Source organism: Gallus gallus, chromosome 9 (genome assembly GCF_016699485.2).
Source record: "Gallus gallus isolate bGalGal1 chromosome 9, bGalGal1.mat.broiler.GRCg7b, whole genome shotgun sequence".
Classification (NCBI taxonomy): Eukaryota; Metazoa; Chordata; class Aves; order Galliformes; family Phasianidae; genus Gallus; species Gallus gallus.
In genome coordinates this window covers 13,127,850-13,143,330 of record NC_052540.1, presented here as the reverse complement: position 1 = coordinate 13,143,330, position 15,481 = coordinate 13,127,850, and the positions used below count along the sequence as shown (strand labels likewise).

Sequence of the window (15,481 nt, the reverse complement as noted above, 5' to 3'; positions counted from 1 at the left end):
AGCTCTGCTCTCCTCACTGCCCAAGTTGGGCTGTTGAGTTTTCATGTAATAGATCTCTTATCTGACAAAATATGCAGTATCTGCTCTGCTGAAATTCTAACTTCATGCTGAATTCAGCAAAGCAAGGAAGGAAGGATGGTGGGAAACAAAGAAAGAAAAAGGAAAGGAAGAAAATCTTGACTTCATTTTGGTGTTTTTGGAATACAGGCTTTGTTTCTTTATTATTTCATAACAACATTCTTTTAGAAGCATATCTTAAAGGTAAAAAAATAAATACATGTGAAATTGAACTATTTTCCTCCAAAAACAAAACAAAACAACAACAACAACCACAAAAACCCACAACACCAAAACAACCAACAGATAAATCAATGATAAACTGATTTATATGGATTTTTCATTCTATGGGGAGGGAAAATAATCACTCGTGGACCTCTTTTCCCCTGACTTCCATTTGCCTGTTGATGGAGGAATCACTCATTTGCACTGCTTTAACGATGAACCCCCTCTACTAGCAAGCAGTGTTCACTGCTCCCACAAGCACAGCTCCCACTGAGGCCATGGGGAGAACAGACACCCATCCTTCTGGTTGCCTGGATGATCTCTATGGAATTTCTTGGCATGGACTACACCCAGCCCAGCAGCAGCACAGTGTGCATGCTGACTGATGTGCTTGCCTGAAGCCTGCACTGCAAAGTGGGTTGCAGCTGAGTTTTCCATGCTCTGGAGCAACCCAGCAGCCTGCAGTGCTTCCGAGTCCTCATGTTTGGGAGTCACATATGTGTGCAATACCACTCCCAGGGCTCAATTTCATAAAACAAAACCTATTTGCTGAGCTACCTCCAGCAGAAGGGAACCTTTCCCTACTCCTGATTATCGGTGCACTCATTAGCAACAGCCACTTGGCACATGAGCCTTCACCCAACACTTGTAGGGCTTTTTTTGGCAAGGTAATGTCATTGTCTCCAAGCACACCTTACCTCTAACACAAGCTGGTGGAGGACAGCACCAAACCCTACAGAATAGGAGTGCGATGGGCCCCCCACCTGGATGTACACAGACATATACACACAAACTGCATGGAGAAACACTGAGATACACACTGAGCTCTGGGACGCACAGTGGCTGAATTCCACAGGCTGGTCGGGTACCGCAGCACCACTGAGAGCAATGGCCATAAAAGTGACCACAAGAAATATGAGAGAATGAATGGAGAACTGAAAAAGCACTTCTTCCATGAGCTTCAATCATCACTTTCACTCCATATGAAATCAGAAAGGATTCAACTCCAATATTTTAAGGAGGGAAATCAACTTTTTAAAGGGGTTCATTGTGACAGGATAAGGGGGAATGGTTTTAAGCTAAAGGAGGGAAGATTTAAATGAGATGTTGGCTAAGTTTTTCACAGAGAGGGCAGTGAGGTGCTGGCACTGCTGCCCAGGAAAGCTGTGGATGCCCCATCCCTGGAGGTGCTCAAGGCCAGGCTGGGTGGGGTGCTGGGCAGCCTGAGCTGGTGCTTGATCTAGCAGTTGGCAATCCTGCATGCACCAGGGGGTTGGAACTTGGTGATCCTTCAGGTCCCTTCCAACTCAAGGCATTCTATGATTCTGTAATCCAATGGACTCAGGGAATTGAACAGCTTACAGAATAGACAGACTTCTCAAATGTTAAAACAAATCTCTGAATGAACAAGGTCCTTCTGTGTCCTTCAGCTGAAGTTGCTCTTATGTCTCACTTATATTGCTGCAAAGATATCTACATACATTTATACATATATAAAATTCCAAATCTTCATCTATTATTCAAGATGAGAAATACTGCAAAGGGAAAAGACATTTTAAGTTACTGGGTTGCTTTTTTCTACACATGAGCCATTTCCTTCACTTTGGAAGATGCCTTTAGATCTCCTTAAGGAAAAGCACCTTTTCCCCGGAGAAACACAGAATACATACCAGACAGGGGAGGAAAAAAAAAAAAAAAGAAAAAAAAGAAAAAAAACAGAGAGTTGGTTTTTTTTTGTTCTTCTCGAGGGAAGAAAAAAAATACTGTTTGTGACCCTGAGCTCTGCATTCTGAGCTGGAACCCCTTTTACAGAAACAAAGCCCAGAGAGATGGAGATGATGCTCTGCAATGGCTGGTGCTGCAGAACCCAACTCCAGGCTGAGCTCTGCCTGTGAAGATAAGCGATGAAGCAACAGCGTGCACAACAACCTGCACCCACCAGCCTAGCGCCAGCACTACAAAACTGCTGAGCATGCCTGGAGGCTTCAGTTCAGCCACAAACAGGGTGAATCCACTTGGTTCCACCATTTGTTGGCAGGGAAGCCATGGCACAGCAGCTATGCCCAGTCTTCTGCATTCAATTCTTGGATCTATTATTCTTAATCAAGCCTTAATCAAAGGCTACATCTCCTGAAGCAGCACCAAAAAGCCATGCCACAAGTTAAATTCTTTGCAATCCTCCAGCAAGTTCCTATGGTCAGAGCCAAATACATATTTTAACCTTTTCTAGCTGTACTTTATACATATAACTGTGCAGGTGCTCTTCAGCATACACACGTTTTGCTTGGCACCTGCGCAACTGCTGCCGATGGCCTGTATTAATTCACAAGAATGGGATTCAGCCCATGTGTCCAAATCTGCAGCTCCAGCCATCACATCAGCGTCCTTAGTTGGCCTGCCTCGAACTGACAAGTTGTACCATAGAGTCAAGCGTGTAGAAAAGATAACAAAAAAGAACACATGAAAGAGAGAAGGAGACCACGCTGGGCGAGCCGCCTTTGCCCATCACGAGGTGGATGAAACGAGTGCTGGCTTTACAGCACAGTGCTTACTGCCACCGACCACCAGGACGTCTCCACAGCCTGTTTTCCCCAGGCACCCAGAGCTCTGATTATACAACATGTCCCTGCGTGGACCTGCTTCCAAAAAGCTGCCCACGCCCAGCGCTGAGCCAACCCCAACTTCTCCCAGCTCTGAGCTCTCCCTTCCCTACGACAACAGGAGAACTGAGAAGTGGAGCACGCGGTGCCAACCACTGCCAAGTGCAGCTCTGCTCACGCGCACCATTCCTGGATATTTTAGTTGCAGCACTGTGTTGCTTATTATAAACACTTAATTGACGTAAGCTCACGCCGTTTCTTTACAGATGTGAAGAACATGGGGAGTGTGCTGGGGTGGATGGGAGGAACTGGGGCTCTGTGTCGGGCAGCACCTTGGTTTCACCATCTGCACAACAGGGCGAACTCTCTCCATTTGGTAGAGCTCACCGGGTACTGTAGATGCGCACTGCTCTGTCGGAGTGAAGTATTTTAACAGTTACCCCCTACAGCTGTAAAACAAGGTTATGTTTAGGAAGGTAACAACGCTTCCCCTAGCAGCGTGCCACTTCCAAATGGGATCTACCCCTTTTAAACACGGGTGTTTCTCACGTTCCTCTCACCATGCTAAGCTGCATATCATTAAGCGCACATAATCACTGGGGTTGTGGGTCACTGCACAATGTATGCACATTTCTTTAAACTAGTTTCAATTCATTTGCATGTCATTTTCGATGCACGGGAGTGACTCTGCAATGAATAAGTAATGCGGGCACAGCACACCCCCTGCACCAACAATGAGAACGGCAGCAAAACCAGCAATGTGCAGCCCTCTGAGCAGCACACCTGAGCCCAGGAGCGGGACACATCACCAAAACAATCCTTTATTTAAAGACTGACAAGAGGGAATTGGGCTGTTGGCATTTTTTAAAGCAAATGAATTTCTCTACTTGTTTAATTTTATAAATGGAATACAGTGCTGGTTACAACGGATTGACTGTCAGCTCTGAAGACTGAACAGTTTTATTTTTACATCACTGACTAGCATTGATCCTTCCTCTTAGTCAATAAAAAGTCTTCCTTAAATCACTCTGGTGTGTAACTTATTGAACACCTCCCTTAGCAAGAAAGCCCATGCGAGTGGAGGGAATTCTTAGAATCTAGCGATTCTTCATGGGCATTTAGTGAATCCAAAGGAAGCAGAATTACACCCGTGCAGCTGGGAGCACTGGGATGGGACCAGCAACAAGACCGACCACCCACATCCTCCCATAAATGTCACTCAAACTTTAACGCAACGAAGCATCTTGAAATCTAGAAAATAGGTCTAGATTTGGGTTGAGGGCTGACCATTGGATGTGATGATCTTAGTGGTCTCTTCCAACCTTAATGGCTCCCGTGTTTTTATGGTTCCCACTCTTTGAGTCCTTGGCTTGAGTGATGTCACTCAATAGCAGATGGGGAGGAAAGAAGAAAAAGTTCCACCAGTGAGAGTCCCAGGTCCCACTCCTGATCCCACAAAAAGGGATTCCTCAGACAAAATGACAACAATTTTTGGGAAAGAGTCATTTTTTGGTCGGGATTCACAAGGTAATTAAGATATAGGATGGCCCACGAGCTACTACTCACTATAAGATAAACAAATTAAGAAAAAAGCAACATTGTTTTTTTCCCTTTGAATATGTCAAGTCACGCTGTATTTCAAATATTTTGCATCCTCTCTTGGCAGTTGCTTTAGAACAGACCATTAATGAGTCTGGTTTGCAGCCTAACCCCACGCACTGTGAGTCTTGAAGCATTTTGCTAGCTGAATACAACCCCTGCCCCACAGGCTGTGTATGGGGGATGCTGACAACAACCCAAACGCAGTCTTCTTTCCTCTTCGATCACAACCATGAATGGCCTTTTACCTGAGAGGTTTTCCCTGTTTTTGTTCCTCCCTTGAGTGCAGGTCACATATCTCAGCCCACAGCCCCGGCAGCAGCCACCAGCTGGCTGACACCTCACTGCAGGGTACATGTATATGGGAAATATGGGAGGACTATGCAGGATGACAGCACATCCCCATATGATGAGTATATCTGTATCACACTTAACCATGATACTAACAAACACTTGAGGAAAGGACCTGCTCACAGCGGCTTCTCAAAGCAACCTGTGTTTTACTTTATTTTTTTTTTCCTATCTTGGTGGCGGTTTATAGCAATGAAAGAAAGAAAGGAAGAAGTAAATAGTAATTCCATTGAGAATTCAGGAAGGGCCTTCTCCTGCCAGGTGCTGAGTTCTCACGCTGACTGAGGACACCTGAGAGCACAACGCACCGCTCAGAACTGAACCTGTGGGTGGTGGGACTTCATGCAAAGGTGAGCAACACGTACACCAGGGCAGAAGTTTTCCACAAGGAACGGAGACTAAGCCCACATACACACGTACAAAAGAATAAAGGAAAGAAAGGAATGGAAGGCTGCCCCAAAATCCATTTCTAAGCTCTTGCAAGCTCAATATTAGGTGCAACATTCATGCAGCTGCCATCTGGAAGGCTTTCAGAGCTAAGGAAATTCCCCATGCAACTCAGCTCAAGAAGCAGCACTTGAGGGATCGAGATATCAAATGGCCACGATTCTAATTGATCCTCAGCTTATCGATCCCCTTGTCACTATGCAGAAAATAAGAGCACGTTATTTGAAAAGCGAAACTAGTGGGAGGTGGGAAAATACGACCGTGGGTTAAGCCGCTGGGTTCCTCCCTCGGGCTGCGGCGGAGGGCAGCGCCCAGCGACCCCGCAGCTCGGGGGGAACCGCAGCGCCCGGGCGAAGTTGAGCGCGGAGCGAGCCCTTCCCCCGACGGCTGGAGGCACCCGGGAGCGGGGCTGCCCCACGCCGCGGAGCCGGTCCCCACGGCCCCGGCCCGCGGTACTCACCCGGTCTCCTCCTCACCGGCCTTTTCCTGCCGCTGCAGAAGCGCACTTTGCTGAAGACCCCCAGGACGTGCCTCTCGCAGAGGGAGCGCCCGTCCTTGCTGGGGCTGGAGCGGCGCTTGGAGGCGGACACCCGGTCGCTGTTGGACTCCCTCGCCTGCCGCTTCTGCCGGATCAACGAGCTGGCGATAGCCGCTGCCATCGCCGCTCATGGGCCCCCCGCGCCTCGCCTCGCCGCTCCGGTCCGGCGGAGCGCGCTGGGGCCGAGCCGCCGCCGCGCCCCGGGGGGACGGGGACGCCCCGCTTAGCGCGCTGCGGCCCCGAGTCCCGGCAGCGGGGAGGGCTCAGCCGGCCAGGCGGAGCGGGGCGCCCCGGCTAACAACCATGGCTGGCCGCCGGACCCCGCCGCCCATGGGTCCGTCCCCGGAGAGCGCAAATCCCGGCCGGGCCGGCGGTGCCCCCGCGCCTTGTAAATCCGGGAGGCGGCCGCCCCGCTCGCAATGGTCCGCCGGCGGCTGCTGTGTCCAGAGGAGGGTGCGCGGAGGATCCGCGGGTCCCTGCGGCGCGGCTCCGCGCCGCTCCGCTCCGCTGGGGCGAGGGGCCGTGGGATGAGTCAGAGCCCCCCCGGCCCGCGGCCGACCCCGGCCCCAGCGCGGTGGCTCCCAGGCGCGGCGCGGCACTGCGCGCACATGGACGCGTCCCGCGGCTCCGCTCCGCTCCCGCGGCCGGGCTCAGGGCGAGCCGCGCTGCATTTCTGTTTGCACTCCTCCTCTTCCTCTTTTCCCCCCCTCCCCACTCCTCTCGCGGAGAAGGGCGGGAGGGGAAGGCAAAGCGGCCACGAGAAAAAGCACCAGGCCGGCGAACAAAGCAAAAAGAGGCAACGCAATAAAATTAAATTGGAAAAAAAAAAAAAAAAAAAAAAAAAAGAAGCGCTCCGGCCGCGGGTGCGGGCTCACATCGCCGCAGCTCGGCGCCCCGGGCTCACAACGCCATGGCTGGTGCAGCTCCTCCAGCCCCGCTCGCCACCTCTGCCCCGGCCGCGGCTCTCCCCGACGGCAGCAGCCCGCATCGTCCGGCCCGGCCCGGCGGGAGCCGCGGGCACTCAGCACCGGGGCGGCCCCGGGCCCGGTTGCCGCGGCGGGGACGGCGGCAGGAGGAGCGACGCGAGGCGGGGAGGAGGAGGAGGAGGAGGAGGAGGAGAAGGAGGGCGGTGTGGGGGGTGCGGCTGCCGCTGCTGCTGCTCCGTGCGGGGCTCAGGACTCTTCACGGTGCCGCCCGACGGCGGCGCGGCGTGGAGGAGCCGCGCCGCACCCGCCGCCCGCCCGCATCCTCCGGCTCAGCTCGGCTGTAACGGAGGGAGGGGGGGGGGGAGAGGGGAGGGAGCGGCCGGGGAAGCCGCCCCCCCCGGACTCCCACGCAGCGCGGGGCCGCTGCCAAAGCGGCGGGGAGCTCCTCCGCAGCCCCGCGGCTGTCGGTGCCGGCCGGGAGCTGGGCTACGGGCTCGGGGAGGATTGCAGCTGCTCCCCGCTCGCCCTTCTCTACGCAATCCTACGTGATCGAGGTTCGGATGAGAAAAAATCGCGCAGGCAGAGAGAGGCAACTGCAGCTCCGCGGTGGCTCTGCCCCTTCGCCCGGGCAGCCCTCGGGAGCCTCCCCGGGCCGCCCCCATCGGGAAACGGGCATCCCTGGGCCCGCAGCCCCGGCCGGCCCCGACCCGCCCCACTAAGGAGCCGCCGGAGATGCGCGCAGCCGACTCGGGACACCTCCGCGGCCGCCGAGCTCAGCTGCCCGCCGGGCGTCCCCACGGCTTTCCCCTACTCTCTAGACAGAGACAGGGCTGCGCTGCTGGGGGTGCTGCTGCCTCGCCTCGGGAGCATGAAGGATGGATGCAGTGGTGGGCACCGCTAGGCTGAGGTCCCAGGTCACAACGCCGACTTATCAGCACATGCTCTGATCGGGGCAACACACCTGAGCTGGGTTGTCTCCTTCTTATCTCCACACGCAAAACTTCCCTGAACTAAATTTAAGATGTAAAAAATACGCCTCTGGTCATATGAATAGTTGCTGCTGCCGTTAAGAATGGTGGCTCACAGGTTTCAGGTTCAAGGAAGAGCTACTATGTACGCAGAAAGTGATGAGCAATAGGGTACCCAGGGGAGCATAGGGTCAGGAGATCTCAGCTGCTCCAAGTATCATGGGACAAGTAACAGTGGCGAGGTGAGACTGAATCCAGTCCCAAAGGTGCCAGGATGAAGAGAGCCCTTTAAACCATCCGGGGAACCCCCTGGGAATCACCAACTTCAGCAAAATAATCCGCGTCACCACTTTGCAGCAAGAACTTCAGCTCTTAACTATTGTAATGCATCGGGGAAAGAGGGTAACTGAAATATCCACCCACTGTGACCACAAGGATGAGCTCAACTCCAGCATCGCTTCCTGATTTTCACTCATAATCCTGTGGATGCCAACGAGGTGGAATCAGGTTCTCCAGGAGAGAACAGGGGAGGAAGACATTCACGGCCATTCAGGAGATATAAATGTCAGGCTGTGGATTTCTTTTTAACTGCTGCCAGTTTTTATTTTATTTATTTATTTGTTTGTTTTTGAGCAGATTTCACTGTCCCAATCAATAAAGATTTTTCTTTCCTTTCCTGTAACTAAACTGCTTCGTATTTTAATTTTCTCTGCTGGATTATTTCACTTGACATCAAAGAATGCTGCAGTACAAGGTACAGGCATGGCCTAAAGAAAGCTGTTTGCAATCAGGGAATCACTGCCTGAACTGCCAGTGAATTATCCAAAGCTCCATCTTCAAAGGATGAAGCAAATCTGATATCTCCCCAAGAAAGAGGTTTTCCATCTCTACATAAAGCTACTTTCTGACTGCAGTCTGGTCAAAGAATTCCGTTTTATCCCCCTCTATTTTAAATAAGTTTCACATATGTTGTCACCTGACTCGTTTATTTTCTTGTGTAGCCGCAAACCCAAAGCAGCGGCTCTGCACTTAAAAGTGATCCTAATGGGTGATAAAGCTGCTCACAGGGCTTGTTGGTGATTTGCAGATCTGAGAAGAGAGCTGCTGCAACTCCAAGAAGAAATGCTTCTCCCTGGTCTCTCAGCCTCTGCAGTAATGGAATTAAATTAAAGCAGAGCTTCTGAAGCTGAATATAATATTGCGTTTGCTAGCACACAGGTCTTTATTTATAGATGGCCAAGTAGTCCATGGTTTGGTTCTCAATGCAGGCACCGTGCCATGAACTCCTGGTGACACTACTGGCATACGCACCTGCTCTGCACCACTCTGGATCACACCCCAGCTCGCAGCGGTTCTGAGCAGCCCATGCTTTTAACAGCACCAGGCGAGGCCAGAGCTGGAGCCAGGGAACTGAAGGCCAATCTCATCGTGCTCCTGCACTGTCATTCTTGCAGGGGAAATGTGTCATTTTAGGTGGGCTGCCAAGCGAAGCAGAAAGGCCTACACGTGTCCTACGCTGCCAGCAGAAGTTCTCCCCTCCAACTTCCATCAGGGGAAGCTGAGCTGAAGCCATCTCTCTGTCTGTCCCAGCTGCCCCTCCGAGGGCAGCGCAGCACGCAGCATTGCACGGAATGCTCCCACTGCAGGGAGGCTCTGCACTCCTCACTGCCACCAAAGCAAGCTCCATTGTTTGACCAAACCAGCCCAATGGGGTGTTTTTCCTTAAGGCACACAATTCCTTACGTCTCTTATCTGTCTACATCTTTTTTTTTTTTTCCTTCTCTCTCTCTATAATAGTATTAATACAATATTAACATCCCTATAACCTATAACGATTAAGGCAATTTTTCTCCCTCCCTCTTCTCCCTGGTGCTCCCTCCTCACCTCCAGCCCGGAGAGCTGTACACTCCGCACTGTGAAGAGGGAAGCAGTTGAGCTGCACTCACTCACAAAACAGACAAGCAAACTGTGCTGTGACCACATAGGAGAGATCCCAGTGTTGCTCCTGCAGATGTTGGAAAGGCCCATCCTGCACATATGAGCAAGCAGTGGGTCCTCCCATGTCTGAACGTAAGGCCTATTAAATGCCCCTCAGTCTTGACCCTGGGCAGAAAGGAGCCTACACACTGGGCACGTGCTGTGGAAGGAGGCCAACATAAACATTTCAACATGCTGTCACCTCCGAGGCTTTGTTCACTCGATAAATAAATTCTTCTATCCTCAGTGCTGAGGTTTAAAAATGAAGGCCTGGATGAATTTCAGAGCTTTGCTGGCTTGAATAGAGAAGAGATCTAGAATTGCATTCCCTTACCTTCCCAAACAGAATGATCTATCTAGGTCAAAACGGAGGTTATTGGCATCCTTCCTTAGCAAAGTGCAATAATTCCCGCAGGGCTGCTAACAGAATATCCTGTTTATTTTTCATAGAGCCTTCAAAAGCCATGAGCTATATTCTGTAGATCCAGTCATTAGGCATATCTCTCTTCTACTAATTCTGTGCACAGGCAGCTCACCACAGATAGAAATGCATGCTTTTTTTTTATTTGCTCTTTTATGTGCATAGCTACTAAAAATGCATGCGCAAAGTTAAGGGAGGTTTAAATTTAATAGCACTTTCAAATGCCTCAGTGTATTCCTGTAGCTGAATGGGAAAAGAAAGACACCCATCTCTCGCCGATAATTATGAATGGCCTAATTCACCATCTCATAGCAGCATAGCAACAAATCTCTTCCAATAGGAAGGCACCGTTGAGTTCGGAAGTCTGTATGCAGCCACCTTTTAAGAACTGTACCAAATTCCCACCCTGTGTAAATTACGTCTAAAATATGTGCATTGCCAGGTCTGCTTATTAAGTGGAATTAAGCCCGTATCCATGTTTTATTAACTCTGTTCTTTACAAGGTAGCCCCTTGCTGCATGTCTGACATAATTAAAATTCAAGCAGCTTTGGCATTCCCCAGTCTCTCTGCGTGGGTGGACTTCCTAAAAAATATGCCTGGGTAACCTGATAAGGAAAAGAATAGACCTTACAGTATTTGGGTTGTTTTATACGCAGGGTAATTCTGTTTACAATGCATGGTTTTATATCTGCGTTTGGATGCCTAATAAGAATTCACATGGCCCCTTAAAAATCTGCTGTTCTGGGAGAGAGATCTGGCCCTAAAACAGCAGCAGAGCAGGAAAACTGGCTGGCTTTCTGGGCTTTTCTCGCACAGCTGAGCTCTGAGCTGACGAGGCCTTTTAATAAACACAGAAGAGCGAGCATAATCTGACTGCTATATGAAAATAATTTATTTAATGGGCCCCTCACCCCCTTTTTGGCTTCACAGATTCAATTAAAACAAAATTTGCAACTCATCACGAGAGTATCATTAGGCTGTGCAGCGCCTTTGGAAACAACTCTAGCTGGGGAGAGGTCGGGTTTGCTGCCTGAAGCTTAAAGCCAGCAGCAGGGCAGCAGCCACATAGAGTGCAGAGTGAAACCAATGCTGAAAAACAGCAAGCCCAGCTGGAGCCTGGGGAAGGAAACTATTCTGCTCGGGTTTAAAATGCTTATGCTTTTTGCTTTCTAAGAGAAGAATTCTGCTTGACAAAGGTTTTATCTCTCCTTGGTGACCTGTTGCCTGCACCAGGTGGAGGAAGGGAGCACAGGAAAGCCTGACTCCACCGCAGGCATCCTTGGCTGTCTAGGAACAAATGTTCTCGATGCAGTTTCCTTCAAGAAGATGAATACTTTTGTCTGCTGGGTTCTGGAAGGATCTGCTCAAAGCAGGATCTCAAAAAGAATGAGATCATTCGGAGGTGCTCCTGCTGTACACACCATGCTGCTATGGTGGGCTCCACCAAACAGGGTCTGAAAGAGATTTGGAGCAATGGAAGCTGTTCCTGGGTACAAAGAGAAGGCTCTCCACAGACTGCTTGATGTTGTCCCACATCGGAGGGCCTTGCTCAGCAATGGCTCCTCCCAAGGCCTCTGTTATCACCCCAACAGCTCCATCCATCAGGTGTTCTGCCCCTGCCTTCCCCAGAGGGATCAAGGCATGAAAAACTGCCGTCCTTGCAGTCCTGTGCTTCAGTCATGGCTTCCTTAGTGGCGGGAGCCCAGGGGAAGGACCGGCAAACAACTGCCCTATGACAGCCCCCATGCAGAATCGCCAAAGGGCCTACAAGCAGGGAGCAATGGAAGGAGGGAGACTTCACACTCAGATAACCTTGTGCAGGGCAGAGCCAAGAGGCCCCTCAGCTGGTGCAGGGAACACGGGAGCACACACCTGAGCACATGGGAAGGAGACACATATCCCTTTGTCTGTCCCACAGCTCCTGAATTTGAAAGACAGGACAGGCAACTGCCTTCTGTCCTTCCTCCCCTGCCTCCTCTTCCTCAGTCAGTTCCCCTCACCATCCAGAAACTCCCTCCATCTGCTGAAACAGGTGAAGCAGACAACAGAGCAACCCCAACCTCACCCTCAGGGTGGTGGTGCTTCCAGGAGCAAGAAAAATCTTGCAACCTTCCCTCTGTTGGACAGTTGGCTCTCTGAATCCTACATGAAGACATCCTGCAGCCCACTTCAGCCAACACTTTCAGTAATGCAAGAAGTGCCCTACTCCAGAAGGTGATGTGGTCTGGGTGGAATGGGACTGTGGCCCCTCAGTGCAGTTTCAACCCCAAACCAACCCACCCCAGCGCTCAGGAGGTCTGAGTGCTGCTTGTGCTTTTCCCCCTCCTTGTGTGGAAGGAAAGCTGCTCACAAATGAAACCTCCTCACGTTGTCAACATGCAGCCAAACACTGATGCCATCCAAAGGCGTTTTCAAGCGTGTCGGGAAAAGCCTTTCAGTTTAAAGTTTGGAGCTGACTTTGCTGAAAGTCAAACAGATCCTCCCTGATTAGATCCTGTCTGAGGCAAAACAGCCCGATAATGTGATGGAGTATGATAAGAAGGGAGGGAGAACAAACCCCGTCACATCCCTGCAGCAGGGCTGTGGGACCGTCTGCGCCCCAGCAAGTCAAGGCTTGATGACACCATCCTTGTTAATGCATGTAGATGGCATTGGCATAGGCCAAGAGGGGGAGGCAGGGAACAAAGCTGTCAAGAAGAAATAACAAACTCCCCCTGGGCCCATAAATCTGTCTGCACAGAATGGCTTCTGCCAGATCTAAAGCCTTGGAAAGTTCCCTGACCCCAGACTTGGCTTGGCTCTCCATGCAGCCTCCAAACCCATGGCAGCCCAGCACTCACAGCCTCAGGTTGTACCTCAAACTCAGTGGGGCCAGGAGAGCAAGGCTCCTATGGGTGCTGTTGCTCAGCTGAGACACTGCAGCTCGGAGAGCTCGCAGAAACACAGTGACTCTGATAAAAGCTGGTCCTCCCACTGCCATGGAGCTCTGCAGAGCAGGAGTGCCGGGACAGTAATCCTGCCCTCAGGATGTTTCTGAAGTTACATGCATCCAGATTGCATCTTATTAAACCAAACCTGCTCATTTCTCCCACAGACTGAAAAGGCATACTCAACACTAAATGTAAATAAGAGATTACAGCTATCATACAGCTAGGACAAGGTTTGAAGACTCTCTCATTCCCTGCTGTCCTAAAGTGCAGCGTAAAAAGGACTGATGTGCATTCATCACTTCCCCCACATACCCCTGCCTCAAAACACACCTCGTGCTATTTCTGTTGTCTTTTATTTTCCTCCCCAGCAATAAATCAATGCTTCCATCTCCTCAGTAAAATGAAATCCCATATCTTTTCTCCCCTGAGTCTCACAAACAGTTATTGCAATCCAGACACCAATAAAGATATCACTGGCCTGGAAGCAAATCTAAGTTTGCCAAGGATACAAAGACTAATGCAGCAGTAATTAATGATCGCAGCGGGTTTGGTGAAGGGACGGAACGGAACTGACTGGGGAACGGAGCGCATGCAAACAAGTTTCATTTTAATGCAGCCAGAACAAACTGCCAGGAACAAAGAGTGCAGGATATATTACTTCAAAATGGGGCACACTTTTCCAGAGAGCAGCGACTCTGGGAACTGGAAGCCATGGGAGAGAGATGACTGAATGGGAATGCAACGGGGAGAGTCCAACACCCACACGGGGTGCACCAGCAGGGCAATAGAGAGCAGGAGCAGAAATGCTGCTACTGTTGTACCCAATGTTGCAAATGCCCTCAATGATGCAAAGGCTGGTGGCCAGCTCACTCTTGCCAATCGGTTGTACGTAGCCTGGTAATACTGTGGCCGCTGATAGTTTGCTGTTGCTGCAAGTCTGGACACAGAAGAAAAACGTTTGAGATGCTCTGCACCAGGAGAATGACAAAGATGACTTGGCGCTGACTGATAAATCTCTCACCTCTCAGTAAGAACATTTTCAAAAGAAGGAACTCTTCAATCCAGCAAAGTCAGGATGAGATCCGGAGGCTATAAGTCAAGGCAAGGCTCGCGTTTATTGTTAATAGCAAAGGCAATTCATCAAGAGAATGATATGGCAAGAGTTGTGATGGATTCTCTATTGTTTTATCCTGAGAGTCAACCTCTTTCAAAAATAGATGAGCTGATATCATAGCACAAAGGGTACAAAGAGCCCTGGAGAGGTCACCTCTGCACTGTGCCAACAGTGCCTTCATCATCCCTCACAAGGTCGGTCCGGTCCCTGCCTAGGGACCTGCAGCAGTGGAAATCCCACAGTCCCCATGGGAACGTGGCTCTGCACCACTCTCATCTGTGAACAGCCCTTCCTAACACCTCATCCAAATCTCACTCATCTAGAAGTTTCTTGCTCTATTGATATTCCTGTCACACAGGACTTACTGTGCTGTCCTGACCTGAGCAAAGCAGGAGACCCAGCAGTGCAATCACAGCCAATCCTCTCCACCTGACTGCAGGGCCTCACCTTGCATCAGGCAGCACCGGAGTGGACAGGAACAGAAAGCCACTCTGCAGAAAACCCTGAGGTTTCCAAGTTATGTCTGTTCCCCACAAGGAATGAAAATGAGACCTTTTGGAGATAACTAGGAAATGCCAGAAGAGCAAGAAAGCACACTGCTGCAGGAGTGCTGGTGCTTGCACCACTCTGAAGACTAAGATTCAAGTCTCTGCTTTTGCACAAGGTAGAACAGTAGCACGAAACCAGGGCTTTAAATACCCATGCAATGGGTGTTTCTGAAATAACTGTTTCCTTTCTTCTCCCATAGTTTTTACATGCCACAGGCTGAATTTGGTGTCTAGAGTCTGACCCTGTAAAACTGCAGAAATACTCGGAGAGCAATAACCTTCTACCAAGCACAGAGTGACAGGCAATGGACCATTCTTACTCATCAAAGTCCTGCTCTAAAGCCTCTTCTTTGGAATGCTCATTAAGGATGAGAGGACAGCACCTCTGATTTTCCCTTTCTATCACTCTAGAGAAGGCTGCAAAGCTGGGAACATGCCTCCTGTGGCAACCCAGCACAGTGGCTGTGACCCATCCCTGTCGCTGGTCCCAGCGCATATATAGGTGCCCATGGACACTGTGGGTCAGCAGGTGTACAGGGTAGACTTTGGGAATGAAACGAGCTGGCAAGGCAGCCTGCAGCACTCCAACTGAAGGTGCTGTAGCACTGCCAAGTGTTGTCGGGTGCGGGGAAACACAACAAGAGCTTTAATCTTTCATTATGATTGAAAGCTTCTGCTCTGGCCTGCTGGAAATGCCACCTCCTGGGATGCTATAAGGCTCACAGAAGTTCATGTAAGGCAGTACAAACTGGGGGACAATTCATTTGCATTTCTTTTGG

General features: G+C 50.5%; 1 protein-coding gene across 5 annotated transcripts in view; it reads right to left on the bottom strand.

Moving 5' to 3' along the window:
• Positions 1-15,481, bottom strand: part of FGF12 (fibroblast growth factor 12) — a 189,397-nt gene that overhangs the window by 79,384 nt on the left and 94,532 nt on the right. The window contains exon 1 of one of the 5 annotated variants that reach the window (XM_046898320.1): positions 6,693-6,872. The exons of 3 other annotated variants lie outside the window; for them this stretch is intronic. Coding sequence is in view for 1 of the 2 variants with exons in the window: in NM_204888.1 (NP_990219.1) it covers positions 5,740-5,938 (199 nt within the window). In the remaining variant the exon portion in view is untranslated. Of the gene's footprint in view, positions 1-5,739; positions 5,985-6,692; positions 6,873-15,481 lie in introns of those variants that run through there. One more of the 5 variants, NM_204888.1, reaches the window with a different exon arrangement.